At 40.5% G+C, this 21,636-nt stretch overlaps 1 protein-coding gene and 1 pseudogene across 1 annotated transcript; one reads left to right on the top strand and one right to left on the bottom strand.

Annotated features, from left to right (window-relative positions):
- Window positions 1–722: 722 nt before the first annotated feature.
- LOC143172068 (betaine--homocysteine S-methyltransferase 1) lies at window positions 723–19,387 on the bottom strand. Its single transcript, XM_076361302.1, has 8 exons — window positions 19,301–19,387; window positions 15,137–15,269; window positions 10,835–10,953; window positions 8,648–8,839; window positions 7,908–8,055; window positions 6,821–7,003; window positions 1,930–2,158; window positions 723–1,645 (listed from the first exon to the last, which is right to left on the bottom strand). The coding sequence occupies exons 1-8, from the start codon at window positions 19,337–19,339 to the stop codon at window positions 1,471–1,473; spliced, it is 1,218 nt and encodes a 405-aa protein (XP_076217417.1). The 5' UTR covers window positions 19,340–19,387; the 3' UTR covers window positions 723–1,470.
- A 404-nt stretch (window positions 19,388–19,791) lies between these two features.
- LOC143172228 (dimethylglycine dehydrogenase, mitochondrial-like) overlaps window positions 19,792–21,636 on the top strand; it is a 62,257-nt pseudogene continuing 60,412 nt past the window's right edge.

Raw genomic sequence — 21,636 nt, 5'->3', positions numbered from 1 at the left:
AAATTCCAGCTAGTAACTATTTCAATCTGTTATAAGCATGGTGAAGGCAGATGGCTTTCTCTAAAATCTGTCTGCCAATAACAGTCTGAAAAGGATATTTGAAGTTTCCCATTAAAGTGTTGCACATTTAAATGTTTCCTGAACTGCAGAATATCAACATGGATAGAAATAATGAAATAAGCTTATACATAAAAAGTAGCCCAACAAAAGCTTTCAACACTCTAACTTCAAGAATGATATTTTTCATAAAAGTAGTGGCTTTAATGTAGAATGGGTGGGAATGGGATTCTAGGGAGAAATCTAAGTTGTGTGGTAATTCACAAAAATTAACTATGGAAATGTGTCCTTTATGGTTTCCAAGTGTAGTGATATCCTTCCTAAGAAAACCCTTCTCAACAAATTCAGCATGCAGATGTCCTTGGGTTTTCTTAAATTAGGTGGATTAACCTATTTCCTAACAGGGTTTTTCATCTCTTCTTATAGCTAATTTTCTCTAGACTGAATCAATCAGCTTAAAAAGAATGTTTTACTACTCTTATATACAGGAGTTATATTTTAGGAAGCTTCAGTTTTTAAGTGTTATTTTAAGATAACCAAGTGTTTCAAGTGAGATATCCAGAAATCAGCTGGATCATTTGAAAATTACAGTTGTTTACTGGAGGTATGTTATTCTGTTTGAGCTCTCATGATTTAAGGTGTGAAGATAATACAATACTATTCCATCACATTACTTTGAATTTATTTGATTTTTTAAAATTTCAGAATAATCTCTTAACCCTTTTAGTCTCCAGAGTAAATCTTGTGTACATGGTACCTTGAGACAAAAACAGTGAGTTATTTACCTATAATTTTTCTTTCCTAAAAGTTCTCTGAACCTTTCTCCTGCATGTAAGAAATTCCTACAAGATCTCATTCTCGTTTTCCTTATCTTTTGATTCCATTTATAAGATCTATTTTCCAGTTTACTTTTATTCTCTTGAAGTCAAGAAAGTGGCTATAGATAACTGTGTGTCCGAAGCATTGGCAGCTCGTGTGTCCCTGAAGTAGCTTTCAACAAATCCTGAGGAAATTCCTACAATAATCCCAAACTGAAAACAGACTCAGGAGTGGAAGTCCATTGATACTGTATTTATAGACGGCTTTTTCTCTTTTCACAGGTGAGCTGAGCCAATTATTACTTTCCACATATTTCTGTGTCTACCCAATTAATGGCACCTAGCTAACAGAAGCTCAATTATTATGAGAATCCAAACCTCCTTCTGACTGTGTATTCTCTAAACTATTCATCCAGAGAAAGATTTTATTATCAGTTTGACATATTTAATCTGTAATCACATTCTTTTTGCATTTTGTCTCTTTCATTACATGTTAACTGATAAATCAACAGTGTACTCATCTTCACAGATTTTCTCGTGAAGCATGAGATGGTCTGTAGATAAATCATTCTAACATTTAGACAACTGCAGTGGATTAGAACTTCTGTTTCTGGAAGAGCTCTTTCAGCTGTTGTTCACTTGTCGCTTCTTTCTGTTGCATCAGCTCCCTGGTTCCTTTGGTCACTCCCCAGCCATCTGGCTTTGAGACTGAAGGACAATATGGCCTGCCTGAAGCAGGCCTCAGATTCTCCCAGTATTCTTTTCTTGCCCTAAAGAAAGAAAAGGAAATATTACAAAACTTTCATGAATTACTTTCACATTAATTCAGACCAAATCTTCATTTTGAAGAGGGATGAGAATTTTTGGAGCTCTCCTACTGCCCCTTCACCCCTTTCACTGCTCCCAGATCAGATTTAATTCTTCAAAATTGTTAACACAGAATGTTTACGGTTATATTTAGACCTCTATATTGGTTAAGCCAGTCTGCTGCATGCACCAATGTATGCCTTTGCAAGGAGTATGTTGGTGTGCTTTCCAGTTCAGATATACATACCTTGCTCTGACCCAGGGTTTGGTGTGCATGCTCAGGCTATTGCCCCAGCTACCATGTTTCTCAGAAGCTTCTGGCAAAAATCCTCTTTCAGGAGCCAGCTCCTCAGCTATTGCTCGGATGTGATATGGCTCAAATCCACAGCAGCCTCCAATGAAACGAATTCCTAAGTCATAGGCCTTTCTTGCATATTTTTGAATATCCCATCTAGTTACAATTCTTGGCTCCAGACCTGCAAAGACATTCATATCTTAAATTTTCACCATGCTCCATTTCACCACATTTTTTTGTAAGAAATCACGTTGTTGAGACACTTGCACACTGTTTGCAAAACTGGTTGTAGATGTAGATGTTTGAGCTGTCTGAGCTAGAATTAATGATGCAAACTTTCAGAACTCTAGCTTTTAGATTCTGTTATGATTTGCTGAGCTATGCTTGTTGTAAGCTTCTTTGTCTTTGCAAAACAGCACCTAATATCTTCTGAGACTGATCAAGCCCTAAGTCACGTGCTTGCCATTCTGCCAGAGTTCTTAGCTGGAGTACTGGAGTACTTTCAATGTTATGCCCACAATTCCAAAGAGTTCTTAATGAACAATCAATATCTGGGAAATCTGATTACAGTACTCTAATCTGTGAAAGGAGAAGGTATCAGCCTACCTGCAACAGGAATAAACCTGCTTATTATTCCTCAGGAATGCTTACTATACACTTTTTTCCATGATCACCTAATGGCAGCCAGTTGTTTCACTGACAGCTGGGATCTGTAGCTATTTCTTAGCCCATCCCTTAGTTATAACCCCATCCATAAGCAGTTTGCTGCCTCAAGCCACTTCCTTCCTTGTGGAAAGTTCTGTGTGTAGATGACTTAGGATGGCTAAGATGCAACCTTTCTTTTGAACCCCTCTCCCTGTTGCAGGTTGTGGTGAGCAGAGTGGAGGGACACCAGAGCTGAGAGGAAAGACGTGTGGAAGGAAAGGAATAGAAAGTGAGAAGAACAAGGACAACCAGGGGATCAGGCCCAGCCAGCATGGATTCATGAGAGGCAGGTCCTGCTTGACCAACCTGATGTCCTTCTATGACCAGGTGACCCGCCTAGTGGATGAGGGAAAGGCTGTGGATGTGGTCTACCTGGACTTCAGCAAGGCCTTTGACACCATCTCCCACAGCATTCTCCTAGAGAAGCTGGCGGCTCACGGCTTAGACAGGTGTACTCTTTGCTGGGTAAAAATCTGGCTGGATGGCCGGGCCCAGAGAGTTGTGGTGAATTGAGTTCAATCCAGTTGGCGGCCGGTCACAAGCGGTGTTCCCCAGGGCTCAGTACTGGGGCCGGTCTTGTTCAATATCTTTATCAATGATCTGGATGAGGGGATCGAGTGCACCCTCAGTAAGTTTGCAGAGGACACCAAGTTGGGCGGGAGTGTTGATCTGCTCGAGGGTAGGAAGGCTCTGCAGAGGGACCTGGACAGGCTGGATCCATGGGCCGAGGCCAACTGTATGAGATTCAACAAGGCCAAGTGCCGGGTCCTGCACTTCGGCCACAACAACCCCATGCAACGCTACAGGCTTGGGGAAGAGTGGCTGGAAAGCTGCCTGGCGGAAAAGGACCTGGGGGTGTTGGTCGACAGCCGGCTGAACATGAACCGGCAGTGTGCCCAGGCGGCCAAGAAGGCCAATGAGGTGTTAGAGCGTGTCCAGAGAAGGGCAACGAGGCTGGTGAGGGGTCTGGAGAACAAGTCTTATGAGGAGCGGCTGAGGGAACTGGGGTTGTTTAGCCTGGAGAAAAGGAGGCTCAGGGGAGACCTTATCGCTCTCTACAACTACCTGAAAGGAGGTTGTAGCGAGGTGGGTGTCGGTCTCTTCTCCCAAGTAACTAGCGATAGGACGAGAAGAAATGCCCTCAAGTTGTGCCAGGGGAGGTCTAGATTGGATATTAGGAAGAATTTCTTTACCGAAAGGGTTGTCAAGCATTGGAACAGGCTGCCCAGGGAAGTGGTTGAGTCCCCATCCCTGGAGGTATTTAAAAGACGTGTAGATGAGGCGCTTAGGGACATGGTTTAGTGGGCATGGTGGTGTTGGGTTGACAGTTGGACTCGATGGTCTTAGAGGTCTTTTCCAACCTTAATGATTCTATGATTCTATGATTCTAAGGAAAAGCATACCTCAAAGGGAAGGAGGCACAAGAGTTGCAGAACTGGAAAGAAAAGACCAGGGACTGGAGAAGAAACTTGAAGGAATAAAAATACAGGAATAAAGGAATAAAAATCCTCCCACTTCCTTATGCGCATCTGCAGGAGATGAACCAGCTTGGTTATGAGGAGAGTGCAGCATGATGTCTGGGCACTGAACATTCCACCGGGCAAAGAAGCTGTGGTGAGGTAGTAAGGCTCCAGCACCACAGCAGAGAAGTAGGATTCTTCTCCCTACATCCTGTCCCAGAAATGCCTAATATGCAAGAAGGTGATGCAAAGCAGATCTGCTCAAAGTCCAGTGAGTAGTTAAAGAGACAGGTTCAGAAAATAAAAAACAGAAGGAAAAAAAATTAAATGTTCTTAAACAGAAAATTATTGGTCTCAGAGGGAAAGACTGAACAAAGGAAAAATAGATGGTCTAATATCAGAAGGAAAACCAGATTAAGCTATCTTAGAAAGCTGTTTAAATAAAAGTAAGTTTGTGTACAGTCCTGCACATGTGAGAGAAAGCATCAGAAGCACCAATTCATGATTTCCTTGTCTCTCATATATCATTAAAAAGCTAATGCAAAATTGATACAAAACGATCAACAGTAAGAATGCAGCATCTTGCACTCAATTTATACCCGTATAAGCAACTAAACTCCAGGAGAACAGTATAGGGTGTTTCCCTGTCTTCTCCATCACCCACCCTGTCACAATCAGTCCTTGTGCTTCAGGACCATAAGGACAGCACCAACCTAACTTCTCTGAAGAAACATGAATAGACTCCGCCATAAGAACTGGCCACACGTGGTGAAACATGGTGATTGAAAACAGTATGCTATGAAAATAAGTTGCTACATAGATCACGTTTTGTGGGGTTTTCCCCCCCCTCCCAAAAATGACTAACATTCTATTTTCCATGCCTGTCAATGTACAGCATTTTTCTTGGCTTTATTCAGAATTAAATATCTCTAGCTTAACAGTTTATATTAACATTTACAGTAAAAAGAGATTGAAATTTTCCTCAACTTCTGATGAGAAGATTGTAATGTGCTCCTAGATTTAGCCCCTCTATACATCTACTCTTGAGATAATTGGGTATACTTTGACTGACCAGGACATTTCTGTCTAAAACATTGTTCTTGCTTAACTGGTGACATTTGAGAGCAATTGCAGTAACACAGAAGAGAAAACACAGAAAACTGGAAAAAGTTCTAAAGATAAATAAATACTGCTGGTATCTAGATGCTGGAGTTTGCCAATACAACATAGCCAATGCTTTTCTAGAAACTGAGATCTTGTTGGCCTGTACAGAGGTTATGTACACTTCGAATATCTAAATGCCCCTTTGTGCATATTGCCTTCCACAAAAAACAGAGTTAACTGGGTCAGTTTAACAATGATTTACCAAACTGCTTATCTGCCATCAAGTGATCAGTTGCTCCTTCTGGGTATTGAAAACATTCACAGAACCAGGCTTCTCCAGTTGACTCATGACATTTCTGAAAACTGACATCTCATACAGTTTGCTTATAACATACAAGCCAAGAACCATAACAAACCAAAGAGTGAATCCTTCAATTCACTTGATTACTTACTGCATCTGTTCTATCGTTTTTGCCTGCAATCAGAAGAGTTATATGAAGGAACAAATAGGATAAATGAGTTCCTGACACTTTTAAACATCCCAGAATATTTTCAGAACCCAGACATGTTATTATTATCTAATAAATGCCTCAGGCTCATGCTTTATTCTTTTTCCTTCATTTACGTAGAGACAGGAATTTTAAAAAAAGAGATCTTCCTGAAAATCACATCTATCTCTATTTTTTTTTTTTTGCTAAAAATTAAAGTTTCAGTTGTTTTAATGCCTTATTTTATAAGCTGATCTTGAAAAGAAGAATGTATGATACCTGAAAATGAAGGCATTTTTCTAATCAGTTTTAAAATGTTTAGGCTGATTTTGTCCTCTTATCTTAAGAGGATGTGACCTTCTACATCCCAGGTAGAAATAAGCCCTAAATACACAAGCTTTAATACACATAAAGTGGCTGAATCTTTCAGTCTTTGTAGAATTTCTCCTGAGCATACGAGTGATGAATCCATCTCCAAACTGCTAATCCATTTCTAAGCAACATCAAAGAACATCCCTCTTCTGGTTTCTCTCTAATCTCACTTACGTTAGACAGTTACACTTGCAAGACTGAACCATTATGAGTGCAAGAATCATGCACCTATACTGATGATCCAGCTCTGCATATGCGTTATACATTAAATCTCTATGCAGGGAAACATTATAGGGCTCATGGGATAGATGTCACAACCAAGAATGCTGGGGAGCTCCAGTCCAAAGGCATTTAAAGTCTGGGTTGTTTTTAGTGTATTTGATCTTGTTAATTTCTTTGGGCTATTTTACAGCTGTCCTGAACAAGGTTCTATAGCATGAGGAAAAACTACATTTTTTTTTAATTGAGTTTAGGTTGTGGCACTTTAACTGTTTTCATCATAATTTCACTTTCAGTCACATGCTGTGATACTACTGAAATACTCTATGTGGATGATCTTTAACCCAATCCCTCTATGCAGAATGCCAGACAGGATAATTGAGACTGATCCTATTGTACAGGAGGATGCCTTGCAGTTTCAGCTTTGCTAAAAGCTGGGGGGGAAAAAAGGAACAGACAATAAATAAATTAAAAAAAAAGATACCCTTATCTTACCAAAGGGAAATTCTGGAAGATCAATAAATCCCTGCTTCCCACAATCAGGTGTATGGAAAGCAAGTGGTTGGGACATCAGGTGGGCTTTCAGTTTAGCAGCCTGCAAGCCCTCTTTCATCAGTTTCACAGTTTCCAGGGAGGTATCTGGGTCAAAATGGCAGTTGACTCCAACAATAGAAGCACCTAGGAGGAGGAAAATAAATAACTTCAAGTCACATCTCCCCAGGAAGTGGGAGGTGAAAGTTCTTAGCCACAGCACTCCATAAGCAGAACAGTCCATCTGTACACCAGCACTATGAACACAAGGTAGTTGGGTTAGAGCCAGCCTCAACTCTCCTGAGGCTGATCATTCCATTTACATCTCAGTTGCACTCTTTACCTTCCTGATAATGAATCACATCTCCCACCCTCATGCAGTTGCTTTTCTCATCAGTGCTCGATCAGTGGAGACTGATTATGTACAGCCACATATGCAAATAGCTAACAGGTTCCTAACACAGGTTCTGCCTTTGGATTTCAACTTTTAACTCCAAAGGAAAAGAGTAGTTCAGAACAGTAGTTCATAAAACCCCTGTACGATCCATCATGCCCCTGATTAATTCCTTCTGCCCTTCCCTTTGTCCTGCAGAAAACACAGCCTTTGATAGGCAAAAATATTAATTTTTTCATCCTCTTATTCTCTCATCCTGGATTTGAACTGTGCTCCACACATTTCTAAAAACATGAGCAGAGAATCAAAGGCGACTTTGGATTCTGCTTATGTTTCATAATTCTGAGCCCAGAATTTGAGGCTGGGTCTATAATCAAATTTTAATAGTTTTAGGATTTTGTTCTACTCAGTATCAGCTGCCTGTGGCTATTGCTCCCAATACCATCCTGGTTAATAAGGATTTTATAGCTGCATTTTCATACTTTTTTTACAAGACTGCTCTAGTAAAGTACACATAGGAACTCTTCCACAGGCTCAAAACTTTTATCAGATATAATTGGGAAGCTATCTACTTGAGATACACATCCATTTATCTCAATGATTAAGGACTTGACTTTGTTCCATACTTTTAAAGGGCAGATTAAAACAGATTCTTACCAGCCTTTACCAGTTGGACAGCACATTGTCCAGGGGGCACGCCATGCATGTCTCCTTCTGGACCAATGCACATTGTAGCTGCAACTGGCTTCCCAGATTCTTTTAGGACTTCAACAGCCCAGACAGCTTCTTCAACATGTTCAAAATACTGAAAGAAATTAAAACTGGACTACTTTCGTTTCTTGGAGATGAAGCATAAACACATTAATCCAGACCCCAAATTCACCAGCAATACGACTTGATTCTTTTCTGATTTACACTAACAGAATTCAATTGAGTTCACTGACCACACAGTTAAAAAAGTTTTTTTAAAAGTCAGTAAGTAAAACTAAATCCAAAATAAAGATACTCATGTTTCAGAATAAGAATGCCCATACAGGGGGTTAATCAGGGATTTATCCCCAAAGAACTATTTTCATCTAGAAAAGTCACCATAGGTTGATTGCTTACGGAGTACAGGAGGAAATAGGAACTAATCAAGATCACATTAATCTATCCTCTTTGTACTGGTACAGAATTTGACTTGACTGAGATAGAAATTTAGGGTTCAAGGTCCTATTCTAGGACACTTGCAGACACTGCTGTGCATTTAGAAAAATATCTGATTCTACTGGAATAAAAGTATAACAGAAAATTTTAAAGGAGGAAGCAATACATACTTGTATTCCCTAAAGTAGATTAGACATCTTAAAGTTAACACACTGTGCCAGTTGAAGGCATGTACTTTTTTACAGATTTACCTCTGCAATTAGGAAGTCCACATTCTTCTTCATAAAGACATCTAGTTGCTTTCGAAAGGCTGCTTTAACCTCTGCTTTATCCTTGCAGCTTAAGTATGATGGCGTTTGACTGACTCCTCCAGCCACTAAAGCATTGCCTTCATTAGCCACTTCTCTTGCAATGTCACAAGCAGCTTCATTCACTTTCTGGCACTGTATGAATATAGATTACATAATTTTTACCTGGTCAGAGATATGCATGTAATTTCAGAGCACAAAAAGGACAAAAGAGTCAAAAGCCATAATGACTTCTTCATATTCATTTATAATTTAAATGTATTTTTTTATAATATTGATTAGGAAGATCAGCATCTTTCAAAAAAATAACAAACATTAAGAAACAAATTTCTTGCCACCTATAAGTTATCATATTATCAAATACTAATACAAAAACATATTACCTTTAATACATCTTACACAAATAGTCTATAAAAAGCAAATATTTGGTGTGAAGCAGAATTTTTTTTGCCTCTTAGAAAATAAGTTAGTTACACTTAAGTGTATGCTTCTATTCTGAGATTTTGTGGGTGGAAAAAAAAAGTAGTAATTTCAATTGATTTTTCATTCTATTTTTTAATGTATTTTAGTATTTTGATAATTTTCAAAATTTAAGATATAATATTGATATAGAGTTATTTAAGGCATTTTTAAAAAGATATCATTAATTATCTGATGTTAAAGTTACCAATTTAAGAATAGTAAAGGGAAATTTATCACTATATATGATTAATTAATCACCTAGACTGAAAGACACATTCCCTGTACACCTAAATCAGGATGACTAGAACAGCTTGTGAAAGAGGTTAAGCTGGGAAAAAAAGATTTTTGGAAAAGAATCATTATTTGGGATAGATAACAAGTACTGATTAGAGCAGGTTTCTTTGTGGCCCATGGGCTACTTAGAATCTACATAGGTTTCTCTCAGCTGAAGTTTTCCATGGCTGCCTCAAAACACCCAGCTGATGTGTTTTGCACTTGTCATTTGCACTGTCATTTGCACTTGTGCTCAGGTACATGTTTGGGAACACCAGGAGCTGGAGCCATAAACCAGTTAGAGCCTGGAGGAAACTGCTTCTAGAACTGGCAGCAAATCAGTCTTGAAAGTTTTGCTGCAATGCATTCCAGTTTCCAGTTGCTTTCCCAGCCCCTCTTATCATTTTTCATGGCAACAAGAGTTGCAGCATGGCTTGTTCCAGAGGCACTGTGTTTCTGGGACTACCACTTCAGACATTTCAATATTGCATCTATTGAATATAAAGGTACAGCATTTCAGATAAATTTGGTCATATGACATTTTAATGTCTTAACCTCTTAATTAAGCCTCAAATGTTTCCCTAGTGTCCAGATTGTTCTAGTTTCTGACTTGGGATATCTTCACAGAAATAAAGATATTCCTTCCTCTCTGCTCCCTGGAGAATCTCTATTTTCCAGAGGCTGAAATAGACAATAGGACCAAAGGGGAAAGGATCAGAGAAAACACCCAATGACAAATCTTCTAGTCAAAGGAACTATCTAGAAATGTTTGTGCCAGAAGTCCCAGTGGAGATGGGGCCTGCATCTAGTGAAGGCACTCAACATCCTACAACTCCTCTGTGTAGGGGGTAAGAAAACACCAACATGGTACTTCTGTTACTGTACCAGATTACCCTTACACATGAGAAGGGGAATACTGACCACTGTGTATACCTTGGATTTTTTAGTTGTTACTTTATTGAAGACGTGGTCCTAAAAAACATTCAGATCTTATTAGCCAGTCATTATTCTCTAGGATTCTTCACCATTTTTGCAGTTGATTTGTTTCTCTGGATGTTAAAGCATTTCTTTTTTTCAATTGATTTTGCTCTCTGTGCATTTAGTCCTCCCTATACTTTGTATCAAAACTCCAGTAAACTATCTCCTCAGATGGGAAAAATAAGATGTAGGCATCCTTTTTCCTCTCTTCATCCTTGCCCCATTTTGTTATTTTTTCTCCTTTAACCTTGTCTTTCTTACTATTCCAAATTCTGAAATTGCATCATCTCATTTGGTCCTCAAATATAACCAAAACTGTTATGACAAACTGTGAAAATACTTGATAATTCTTTCTATTAAACCTTTTGAAATGAATCCACTTATTTCATATCTCCATCAAAATAGTATTTTACTCACGCTTATTTTCTCAGCTACATAATTGCCCCTGTTCTCTAGTTTGTCCTCGCTGGCATAAAAGGTGAATGTCTGCAGAACATTGGATCCAGCTCTGAGGAATTCCCGGTGAAGCTGACGAACTGCAAAGAATTAAAAGAGACAAAGAAGAGATGTTTGGTACAGTTATTACTATTGTTATCCCAAAACTAAATGTTTATTGAATTAATATTACTGTAAAATAAGTGATACTGTGTTTACTAGAAAAGCCATTATGAGAGAGTAGAAGCAGTACCCCAGTCTGCGTAGAATTCCTTTCTTCCCACTCTTAGAGCATTAGGTAGAAAACTTTCTCCATAGTTATTCTCTGCTAAAAATAACTAAAGATTTCTATTTAGTTCATCAGTAGATTCAGTTTTGTATGCCACCTTGCCTATCTTCTACTTTCTGCAGTCCTTCAGACCTCCCAATTTCACTTTATAGAACTGCATAGTGGTTTAGGAAGGGAAAGCAGACATCTGACAAAAGAACATGAAAGCATAACAAGGAATACCAGACAAAAAGATCAAATGAAAAAGCCATTGTTTCTTAGCTTCTAGACTATGAAGAAGAAAACAGAAGAAAATATCATGGCAACAAATGAAGGGACAAGATGATATTTATATGGAAGAATACAGTGTTCCATTACCTCCTCTATTTTGTACTTTCTAGTTTTCTCCTCCTACAAAACTCTAGCTGAGTCTAGTCAGCCAAGACCAAAGCTCTATTTTGCTAAATACACACTTAATTAAAAGATGATTGGTTGCTCCAGAAAAGTGAATCGCAATACAGACTTAATTCTTCACATAAGTCAGCACATGATGATTTTACTACAGAGCCAACACTTCTTTTGAAAGAAAGGTTGGCATTACTTTTAATGGACAAGTTTCCTACATTAGGACTTTGGAAGCAGGCTCTCTAATGGTAGTTCTGACTTCATCGCTGTAAGCAGTACACTGCAATTGCCACAGTAGGAACAGAACAGGAGCTGTCAATTTATATGTATACCCACAAAACAATAATTATAATAATTTCTAGAACACTACTGATCATGTAAAACAGAGTTAAAAGGCTCAACAGCTTGTAGCAAATACAGGAATAATTTATTCCCTAGATATTGTATAGAGACATGAGAACACTGCAGTTTCTATGGCAGATGTTTGGAAAAGTTTTCCTGAAGTCTTGGTTTATCATATCTCATTGTCTACAGACAATCTGTGTCATTAGGGAAATGTGTGAATGTGTCATGAGAATAAAATTACTGCCTTCAGCTACAACAAACAGTCTTCTATGCCAGAGAAGCTCAAACAGTAGTTTGAGTTGCTAGAGTCAATCTGCATACACACAAGCACATCTGCTTTCAGTGAAGGAAAAGTGTAGTGTCCCTTGCTTTTCTCTACTAGTACAGTATTTAATTTCTAATTACAGCCTTGGGTAACCACACTGTGATTTAACACAGCAGTCACAAAGAACTATCCAGGAACATAGATTCTAGCAGAGCTACAGTTCAAAAAGTCCCTGGAATTTGCCTGAACTATCAGGATCAAATTTCAGTTTTACAACCTTTACGCAGTCAAAACATTCCTAGTGCAGAGTATTCTTTTTCCTACAGCATTAAAATAGGCTACTGACCCCAACTAAAAGGACTGTCTCTGTATGTTTCTAGTGTTCTGTAGTTTGTTTTTCTATTCTCTCCCATGAAAAATCATTGATGAACACTAGTCAGGAAATGGGAAAAGGAAAAAAGAATCTATAAATATTTTCACAAATGCTTTATGACATTTCCATAATAAACTAGATTTATTTACCCCCACGGTTAGTGCTCTTTAAATATGGTTCTTGCATTCCTAGAAGAATGCTTGGGATTTGTGCAAATAAGGATGGTGACATAGGTAGGCAAATGAAACATAATCTAACACATATGAATAAGGAACTTGCTATCCCAATCAGGTATGTGAACAGCAGACTCTTGAATGGGTCTACATTTGGAGGGAAAGAATAGTGTTATAAGTAAAGTATCAGCCTGAATCTCGTTCAATCCCAGGAAAATCATTTTTACCGCTAGAATACACTGTTAGTATTATCAAGCCCACAGCAGTCTGCATGACACTATCAAAAACCCAAACCACTCTGTAATTTACTTCTTGTGTGACTTCTAGCATGTTACTGAAGCTGTGATTTCCTCCACTATTTGAGAAATGGGGATAACAGCCACATATGAGGCTAAACAATTATTAACAATTTGATGCATTTTAGGAGTCAGACATACAACACTGAGTTTTCATTTCAATCTACCATGAGTTGGACATTTCACAAAAGACACAGACTTAAGCTAACAGGAGATGGGGGCAGTAAGTGCATATGCATATTGCTCAGTACAGAGCAGTAGCTCAGATACCTGATCTGGCTCAGAAGAAATATTTAGATCTCATTTCTAAACTTGTCAGTCTGGCAAAACTTCTCCTCTCTTGTAACGGAGATAATGGCCTTCAACTCGCTTTTTTTTTTTCTTTCTTTTTTTTTCTCCATCATTCCTTGCTGCATTCTCAGAACCTCCCTCCTTCCTTACAAAGACAAGAAGGTCTGGTAGTTGTATGTTTTTTTACACCAGCTGGCTCAGCCAGTTGCTCCTTCTGGTCTTTACACCTGCTTTCAAAGTAACATGACCCTTGAGCATGCAGGAGCAAAGAGCAGTAATGGAGGGGAGGCAGCACACTGCACTAAAAGAAATGAACACATTTCCAGTTAAGGGTATATTTATAAATAGCCTATAAAGGGATATAAAAGTGTTATAACTATGTTACAGACATGAGCAATATGTTCTAGCAAATCAGTAGCAATTCTTAGAAGGCTGGGCTCTAACCTATGACTACTGATCACTTATTTAAAACAAATCTGTGTGCCAATTTAGCCTATTTATGCCTTACATGGAGGCAGTTGCAGATGGCTATGTCTTGCATTCCCCATGGACTGAGACCTACACTTCCTGAGAGGACATGTGGAGAGGGTCGAGGACTTTTGAGGTGCAAAAGAAATAAGCAAAGGGGAAATAAAGAGCATGGGATAAGCGCTATGATTTGTAAGACGGAATGTGCAGGGGCAGAAAAAGGTACAGGTGGAGAGAAAGAGAGAGAGGTGATGGGATGTATTTTTGGGAGATGAAGTTCAACAAATTAGGTCATCACCCTTTAAACCTTTGCTGGAACACTGCATTATCTAAGGCTGTCTATGACCCTAAGTTAGGCATGCTACACAAAGTGACACTTGAAGGCTGAGAAGGATTAGGGGAAAAAATGGGTAAGGTGTACAAAGCAATGTAATAAAGAGGGCTAAGATATCTCTCTCTTTCTCCTCCCCCTCTTCTTCCTTCTTCCCCCTTTATAGAGGAAAAAGACTAATTTGGAAGGACATACGCTTAAGACAGAACAAAGAAAATTTTTTTCCCAGGACATTCTGAATTGGCTTGTGGGATTAACTGCACATGATATTACTAGGGAAAATGCTTTATTGTAATGAAGCATACATAAATAGATAATAGCACCTGCTTTTGTACTATTTATGCTAAACACTATAATCTTTATGCTGTAAGGCATAGAATGATTGCTCATTTTGTCCCCCTCCACTGTAGAGAGTCACTCCATTAAATGGGATAGGCAGAAGTTGAGGTAACACCCTTGGCACAGCAACTGATGCAGTTTTATTGCAATTCTTAGGTTCTTATGAGGTTTATCATTCCCCATTTCACAGTGGAGCCAGATACATTAAATACTCCTCTTCCATTCCACTGTTTATTAAAAGCTGCTGTTTTCCTGAAAGAATTAATAAGCAAACTATATTCATTTATAATGGTCAGAACACAACAAAACAGATAGTTAACTGCAGAATTCTTTGTCACAAGATGTTGTGAATGATAAACTTTATATCAGCTCAAGGACAGACTGGACAAGTCCATGAGAGAGAAATCACTGAATGTTATTAAATACAAAGATACCATATCTGGGTCAAAAAGTCCCTGGGTTATAAATTACTGAAGACTGGGAGAGCATTCTGGAGAGGTATCACTATATGTTTGCACTACTCATATTCTTCCCTAGCCAACTGCTTTTGACCAGTGTTAGAGCAAGAATAAGGGGTAAGATGAGCATTTGGTCTATAGATTCTTAGGCTATTCTTAACAGTGAGTAATTCTACATTGTCAAGCAACCCACTACAAGTTCCTATATATTTATTATTTATCCAACCATGTTTACCTTCACTATAGAATTACCATTTCCCAGTAAAACTGACCTGCTTCTGGGTGTTCTACCGTTGCTTCAGGAGTCCAAGGCCCAGCTTTTACATATCCCCTCTTTTCAAGAGCAAAGACAAATCCTCCATCTCCAATCACAATTTCTCCAGCATCTAAGCGCTCTAGAATACCCTGAAGAAAGCAGGAAGAAAGGTTAATAATTACAGTTCTTCAGTTTTGTGGGCTTCCTTTGTTGCCATTTCCTGTATTTGCAAAGCAGAAATAATTATTTGTGAGCTACCAGAAACATCTTTGCCATAATAATAAAAAGTAATCCATTTCCTTCTTGAAATTCTCTTTAAAGAATGGTAGGTGATCTGTTTTACAACATAAGGCTTTAATATATGTATATATATTACATAAGACTTTTCATTAGTCAGTTTATTGTATTCCAGAGATATAGTCCCCAGAACTAGAAGTCAACAATCCAATTCCATTCCTATGAAAGTAAAGCACAGTCTCAAATTCTCCTGTAAAATATATGTGAAACTTTTTAAAATGAAACACTAGTATCACTGACCTCTTTATTAGCTCATTTGCTCTTTAGCTACAAATGCCATCTTGACAGAGCCTCAGCACAAGTAGCTTGTGACACAAGATGGCACAACAAGCATCAAAAAAGTAAGCATGTAACATTTTCCTAGCAAATAAGACACATCTCAAAATGCTGGCCTCCATTTTCTAACAGACTTTTCACTGGCCTGGGTTTCCTTACCTAGACTTACAAAATGAAAGAAAATCCTGCTTATTTTGCACAGTCCAGAAATGTTTTAAGATGCCAAATTACAAACCTTACAGCACCCTGTGATTAACCTTGCTTCTGCCTTGAACTCCACGCTGACACAAGGAAAGTGGCAATTATTTTTTTTGTAAAATGAAAAACATGAATACAAAATATATTGATTGCACCTAATATATATTATTTTTTGTATTCCTTTCATTGCTTCATTGGATTGTTCAAATTTTCAAAAAAGTACCTTGCTATTATACTAAACAGTACTAAATTCTGCCAGTAGATTACAACCAATGACTTTAAAAAGTGGATGAATGCAGACCCATTACATTAACAAAGGTAGTGGGTACAGAAAAAAAAAGATTAAAAAAATCAAAGGTAAGACTGAAATTGCTGTCCGTAGTTATCTTTTCCTGATGGCATACTAGCATTTCAGTAGATGAAATTTGAGGGAGTAGGAAAAAAAAGCCTTGTGGACATAGAGTTGAGTGTGGTTTTTGTGTTGAGAGGAAGGGTTTTTTAACAATTAGCCTCCAACCTTTAGTAGATTATCTTTCTTGATAATTTCTCCTTCATTAATTCAATTATCTCACACCATACATCCAGGAATGACAAACACTTATGATGTCTCAGCACTGCCCTTTAGGCAGAATGAGAGTATGCCTTTCCAACAAGAAGGAGCACTGTGCCAACTGTGCCAGTTCCAGTACCAAGCATAGCAGTGTAAGGCTACTTGGAGGCTACAAAGCCTGGCTGAGAGGGTCAGCATTTTTGACTCAAGCACTGACACGGCAGCAAGGTGATGGGGCTTCTCTGCACAGTGCTGCTGTGCAGATATATGAGCTTGGCCAAGTGTTGGCTTGCAGATGTCTGCATCACATTCCATTGCACATTGTGGACTTGCCAAAATATTGACCTGATTAACTTTACAACTTTAAGAAAGAGCGTAAGCTTTTATCTTTATTTCAGCAGGACCAGGGCAAAACTCAATCTACAATACTCAGTCTCCAAAACTCAGTAATTTTCAATGAGTCTACAAGTCATGCCTGTCTATTAGGGCAATTATGTTGTAAGTGTAAATGTTGGGAGGCTTTGTAAAGATTGTGCTTGCAATTAACTAATTTGCAGTTGTAACAAAATTCCTCAAATGGGACCAGAGAAAGGCACCCAAGGGATCACTGGTTGAGTCCCTGCTTCCTCTGCCTGCCAAGGAATCTTTTACAGACGGAGCCTGCTTCAGAAGTTTAATATGCAGAGAATAGGAGTGCAGAGGGAAAAAAAATCTTGAATGTACAAGCAACCTCAGTTGTTGCTTGTTAACTGAAGATTACATTACAATAGATACATGTTGACATAATATATAGATATTATATTTAAATGCACTACAATCAACAGATTTTTTTTTTCTTTTTAAAGTCACTTCTAGGATTTAACAGCAGTTTTCCTTCACAGTTCTAGCTTTTTTAAACTGCATTTTAAAATAATCTTCACTTTTGACACACAGAAGCAACATAAGCCATGATTAAATAGATTGTGGTATCTTAATATATAATATATTGTGATATATTAAACCTAGCATCAGAGCATCTAATAGCAGGTGACATAACTATAAAGCACAAAGTACTTAAACTTACTTTGTCAGTTCAGATTGGCTCAAAATGGAAATAACTTTTTTGCAGACTTTATTATAGGTCTGATATCATCTCTTCACACCATTTTTACTTTATCTATACTGGATAAAATACCATTGGTTCAACCAGCATATAGCTAGCATAAGTTCAGCATCAACATTGTTTTGTTCTGCCCCGGAAAACTACAACTGTGTGCTCATGCCCAATCCAGATCAAAATTGTACTGTCAGGTGATCCAGTAGTACACAGATCTGGTATTAAATAACAAGAAATAGTATCTGTAAAAAGCTAACCAAGGCTTTTTTGAACCATCTTTTCACTGCTTCACTTTTGCTACCATGAACGAAGTTGTACCACAATCCATACATCTATCCATGGAAGGAGTGCAAATGACTGTATGAAGATATTCCCCCAACCAACTTTAGGAATGTAACTGAACCATATAAGTGAAAAGCCTGCTTGGTCTACCTATATCCTATCTTTCCATCGGTGGAGAGAAAAAAGCATCTCAAAATAACTATTCAGATCTTAAGTGAGCCCTCAAGAAAGGCTTATCTCTGTTCATTGCCTGTAGGAGAACCTAGGGCAATTGCCTTCTGCTAGGTGTCTGAAGTTAGGTGGCATGAGTATGTGCCAAAAAATAAGCAGCAGAACAAATACCTCCCCACCTCCTTCCTTTATAACTGATCTACCTGAAAGGCCTAGAGTTCATAGACTTCTTCCCATATCCTTATGTTCTCTTACTCTAGACTTATATGCTACATATAAAAACAAATAAAAACAGTTCTGACTAAGAAGTGTCCTATTAATAATACTGTCCTTCCAAACAGAAGGTGGAATACGTGATTCCACTGACCCTCCCAAGCAGCAGTGCAGGGTAGCAGTACTGGTATATGTCAGAGAGTTTGATTTAGACATTGCTCAAATGTTTATCTTAATGGCCAGAATGGCTGATGCCTGAATAACTTTTTATACTGGCTTATTTCTTTAGCTAAATGAGAGTGCAAATGGCATGCATATATTGGAGACTGCACTCATATTACAAACACTGTTGGTATTCAGTCATATAAATCAAGGGAAGAGCAATTTGGGGCTTTTAAATAGAGTTGGCAGGACGCTGGAGACAGAAATCCCATCCAATGAAGGTTTATGCTTACAATATTTACAATTTTAATGTGTTGTGAGCACTGCTTAGTTTGCATATCAAATAATATTAAGCAAAATGGTTTTGAACTTTGGTGGCTCCAATCTATGTGTTGAGAGAAATCAAGATTCTATGAGCTGTTACAGCATTAAGTTCAATCTAATCTATCTATCTCATAACGGTGTCCAAATGTCTTTAATGGCTTGATGCTGAATAGGTATAGTTATTATTATGTCTTTACTTTAGCTTTTCACAATATGCCCTTACCCGCAGAAATACCTAGCACCTTACTTGGAGGTTAAGTGTGGTTTGCGGGTTGTGCCAGTTTTGCAACAGCTCCCCAGGAAAGCCTCCGGGCAGGACCCCGAGGGGGCGGGAGAGGCGGCCGGGCGCAGCGGGGCCCCAGCTCGGCCCAGAGCCGAGCTCTGCCCTGTGCCGCTGGGAAGCTCCCGCCGCTCTCCGCCTGCGCGCCCCGCAGCACCGGCGCGGGGCTGCGTCTCCCCTACCGCGTGGTCCCGCTGGGGCAGCGCCCGCACCGCGGCGGGGGCACCTCTCCCAGCGCCCGCCGCTGCCCCCACGCCGGACAGCGGAGCGGAACGGACCCGCCGGGAGCAGGGGACCGGGACTGAGCGGGGGAGGGAGGTGGGGGAATTACCCTTTTTCCCTGTTTCGCGGTCTTCCCAATCGGCAGCATTTTCCTCGCCAAGGGACGCTGGCTGCCCGAGACTACCCAGACGACTCGGCACGAAGCAGAAGATACCCCGAGCGCTCAGCCCGCACTTTTATAGCCCGGGGAGGAGGCGGGTCGCGGTGGGCAGCGCTGCGGGCGACACCCCCGGCCGGCCCGGCCCCTGACCCCGCGGGGCGCCCTGGCACGGCCCGGGGCTGCCCCGCGCCCTCCCGCCACCGCCCCTGCCCCCGCCTGGCTCGGGGACGAGCGCTGGGGGTGGGGATCGGGAGGCGCCCGGTAGCTCCCCCGGGCTGCCCCCTCAGCCAAGGGGCTGACCGGCGCTCCCCTCCGTGAGGGCTGAGCTCGGCGGGGGCAGGGCCGGGCCGGGCCGGGCGGCGGGGACAGGAGCTCGTCGCTGCCGGGAGAGGCGCAGAGCCAGCGCTCTCCATCCCTGCTGCGGGCGGGCTGTGTGCGGGATGAGCGCGGTGCTGCGGAGAGCCCTGCGACGGCTGCGGCCCCCCCGCCGCAGCGGCCGGCCCGACCCCCCCGCCGCGGCTGCCCTGCGGCCCCTCGGCGGCGGCGCGGACACCCAGGGGCGGTGAGTGCGGGCCCGCGGGCCGGGCCGGGCTGGGCGGGGGGGCGGTAAGGAGCTCCGGGCGGGATGCGGTGGGGAGGCACTGGCAGAGGAGCCGTTAACAGTCACGTCTCCCAGAGCGTGGCCTCCACGCGGGCGGCGCTGCCCCAGGCGCGGCCCCAGAAGTGTAAAGCTACCTGGCGGGGGGCGTGGGGGGAAGGTGGTAAGAAGAATGCAGCTCCTGCCGGCCTGCAGTGCTCCACCAGGTGCCGGTCAGGGTCACCGGGCCGCGAAGGCCTCTCCCTGTGGGCAGGAGGTGCATCCCCCCCTATGTCTCGCATTTCTCTGTCAAAGACCAGACTCAGCCCGGGGTGAGTAGCTGACTTGGCATAGAGAGATCCCCTCTGTTGTGTTCTGGGCCATATCGATGAGCACAAAATGACCTATTTTAACTGGCACGAGCAAACATCTGGGTGAACCGTGTAGTTCACAGGAAAGGTACTTCCCGGATTCTTACCAGGCTCCTGGGTTTGAAAGAAAAGGTTTGAAAAGAGCTGAAAGTCAGATGAGGAAGTCTCAAATTCAAAGCATAAAAGAAGCATGAGAAAACCCTCCACGCTTGACCTTGATTAACATGTGCCTCATAAAATTCAATAAAGGAACTGGTGTAAGTGTCTCACATCTGGCTAGTAAACAGGTTACTGTTAACTTGCAAAAATTAATATGTAATCTCAAAAAAGAACACGTGCAAGTGTGTATGGGTCAAATACAGAAAACCTGTGGTGTCCAGTGCTCCCATTTATTTTCCTTTTCATTCGTTGCCACATAGTGAATAAGCATGGTGCATATTCCTCCTGCATTTGTGTTTAAAGTGTCATATTATTTTATAAGATCTTCATTCATAATACATACAACTAATAGCTTTGATTTCTGAGTGGAGGATGGGTGGAAGACTAGTTACACATTAGATAGCCTTTTGCCAGAGGAGTTGCAAAAGCAAATGTACAAGGAGGGGGAGATAAAATTATGTGAGTATTGATTAACTGTCCTGAAGGAAGAGATACTGTGGTTTCACAGTAGTTTGTACTGCTGCTGTACTAAGAGGTCCTACCTTGTCTTACGTCCAAAAAAATGTCTTTTTAAAATTTGGATAAATTTCCTGATCTGGCTTGCTGCTTGGCTGTCTGTGGGAGGGGCAGTAGAGAGGAGGATCAGACAAGATGGAGAGAACGGGGCTGCCTATGGCAGCAGTCCTGGTTTATGCTGGCTTAAAGTGGTTGTGAAACTGCAGCGTAGTGTAGTAGCAGGTGTGAGCCATTGACAAAAACCTGTTTCTATAATGTTTTGACTTCAGCAAAGTAGAACATGTCAGAATAGACAGAATGTGAAAATATATATTAAGTTTCATTGTTCATGAACACATAGACTGATGTAGTCTGCTGACATTTGGCTTTAGAAACATATTAAGGAGCTTTACTAAATAGATGTTTTTAAAATACTTTCTCTTTGTGTTGTGTATACTATAGCACTTTTGAAATGCCAGGTTTTGACACTGTCATTTCAGGGATACAGTTTCTCATTGAGAAATAGGTTCTACATATAAGGTTATATTGGACAAATAACAAAGATTTAAAGTTGTGAGTGGAAGCAAACTTGCTTTGCTTTTTGTATTACTACTGTTTATGTATATGACCCTTTAAGAACATTTACTTTAAAAGAAGTTAAGAGTGACCAGGTTAGGTTTTAA

The sequence above is a fragment of the Aptenodytes patagonicus genome, chromosome W (genome assembly GCF_965638725.1).
Source record: "Aptenodytes patagonicus chromosome W, bAptPat1.pri.cur, whole genome shotgun sequence".
NCBI classification, from domain to species: domain Eukaryota; kingdom Metazoa; phylum Chordata; class Aves; order Sphenisciformes; family Spheniscidae; genus Aptenodytes; species Aptenodytes patagonicus.
Note: the sequence above shows the minus strand (reverse complement) of the source record. Positions and strands in the feature narration are given on the sequence as shown.

Excerpts from the sequence above, each read along its gene's own strand:
- LOC143172068 (XM_076361302.1), bottom strand. The coding sequence starts at position 19,339 with ATGCTGCCGATTGGGAAGACCGCGAAACAGGGAAAAAGG. Across the intron at positions 15,270-19,300 it reads CCGCGAAACAGGGAAAAAGG|GGTATTCTAGAGCGCTTAGA; the intron begins GTAATTCCCCCA and ends TGCTTTCTTCAG. Across the intron at positions 10,954-15,136 it reads GGTAGAACACCCAGAAGCAG|TTCGTCAGCTTCACCGGGAA; the intron begins GTCAGTTTTACT and ends AATTCTTTGCAG.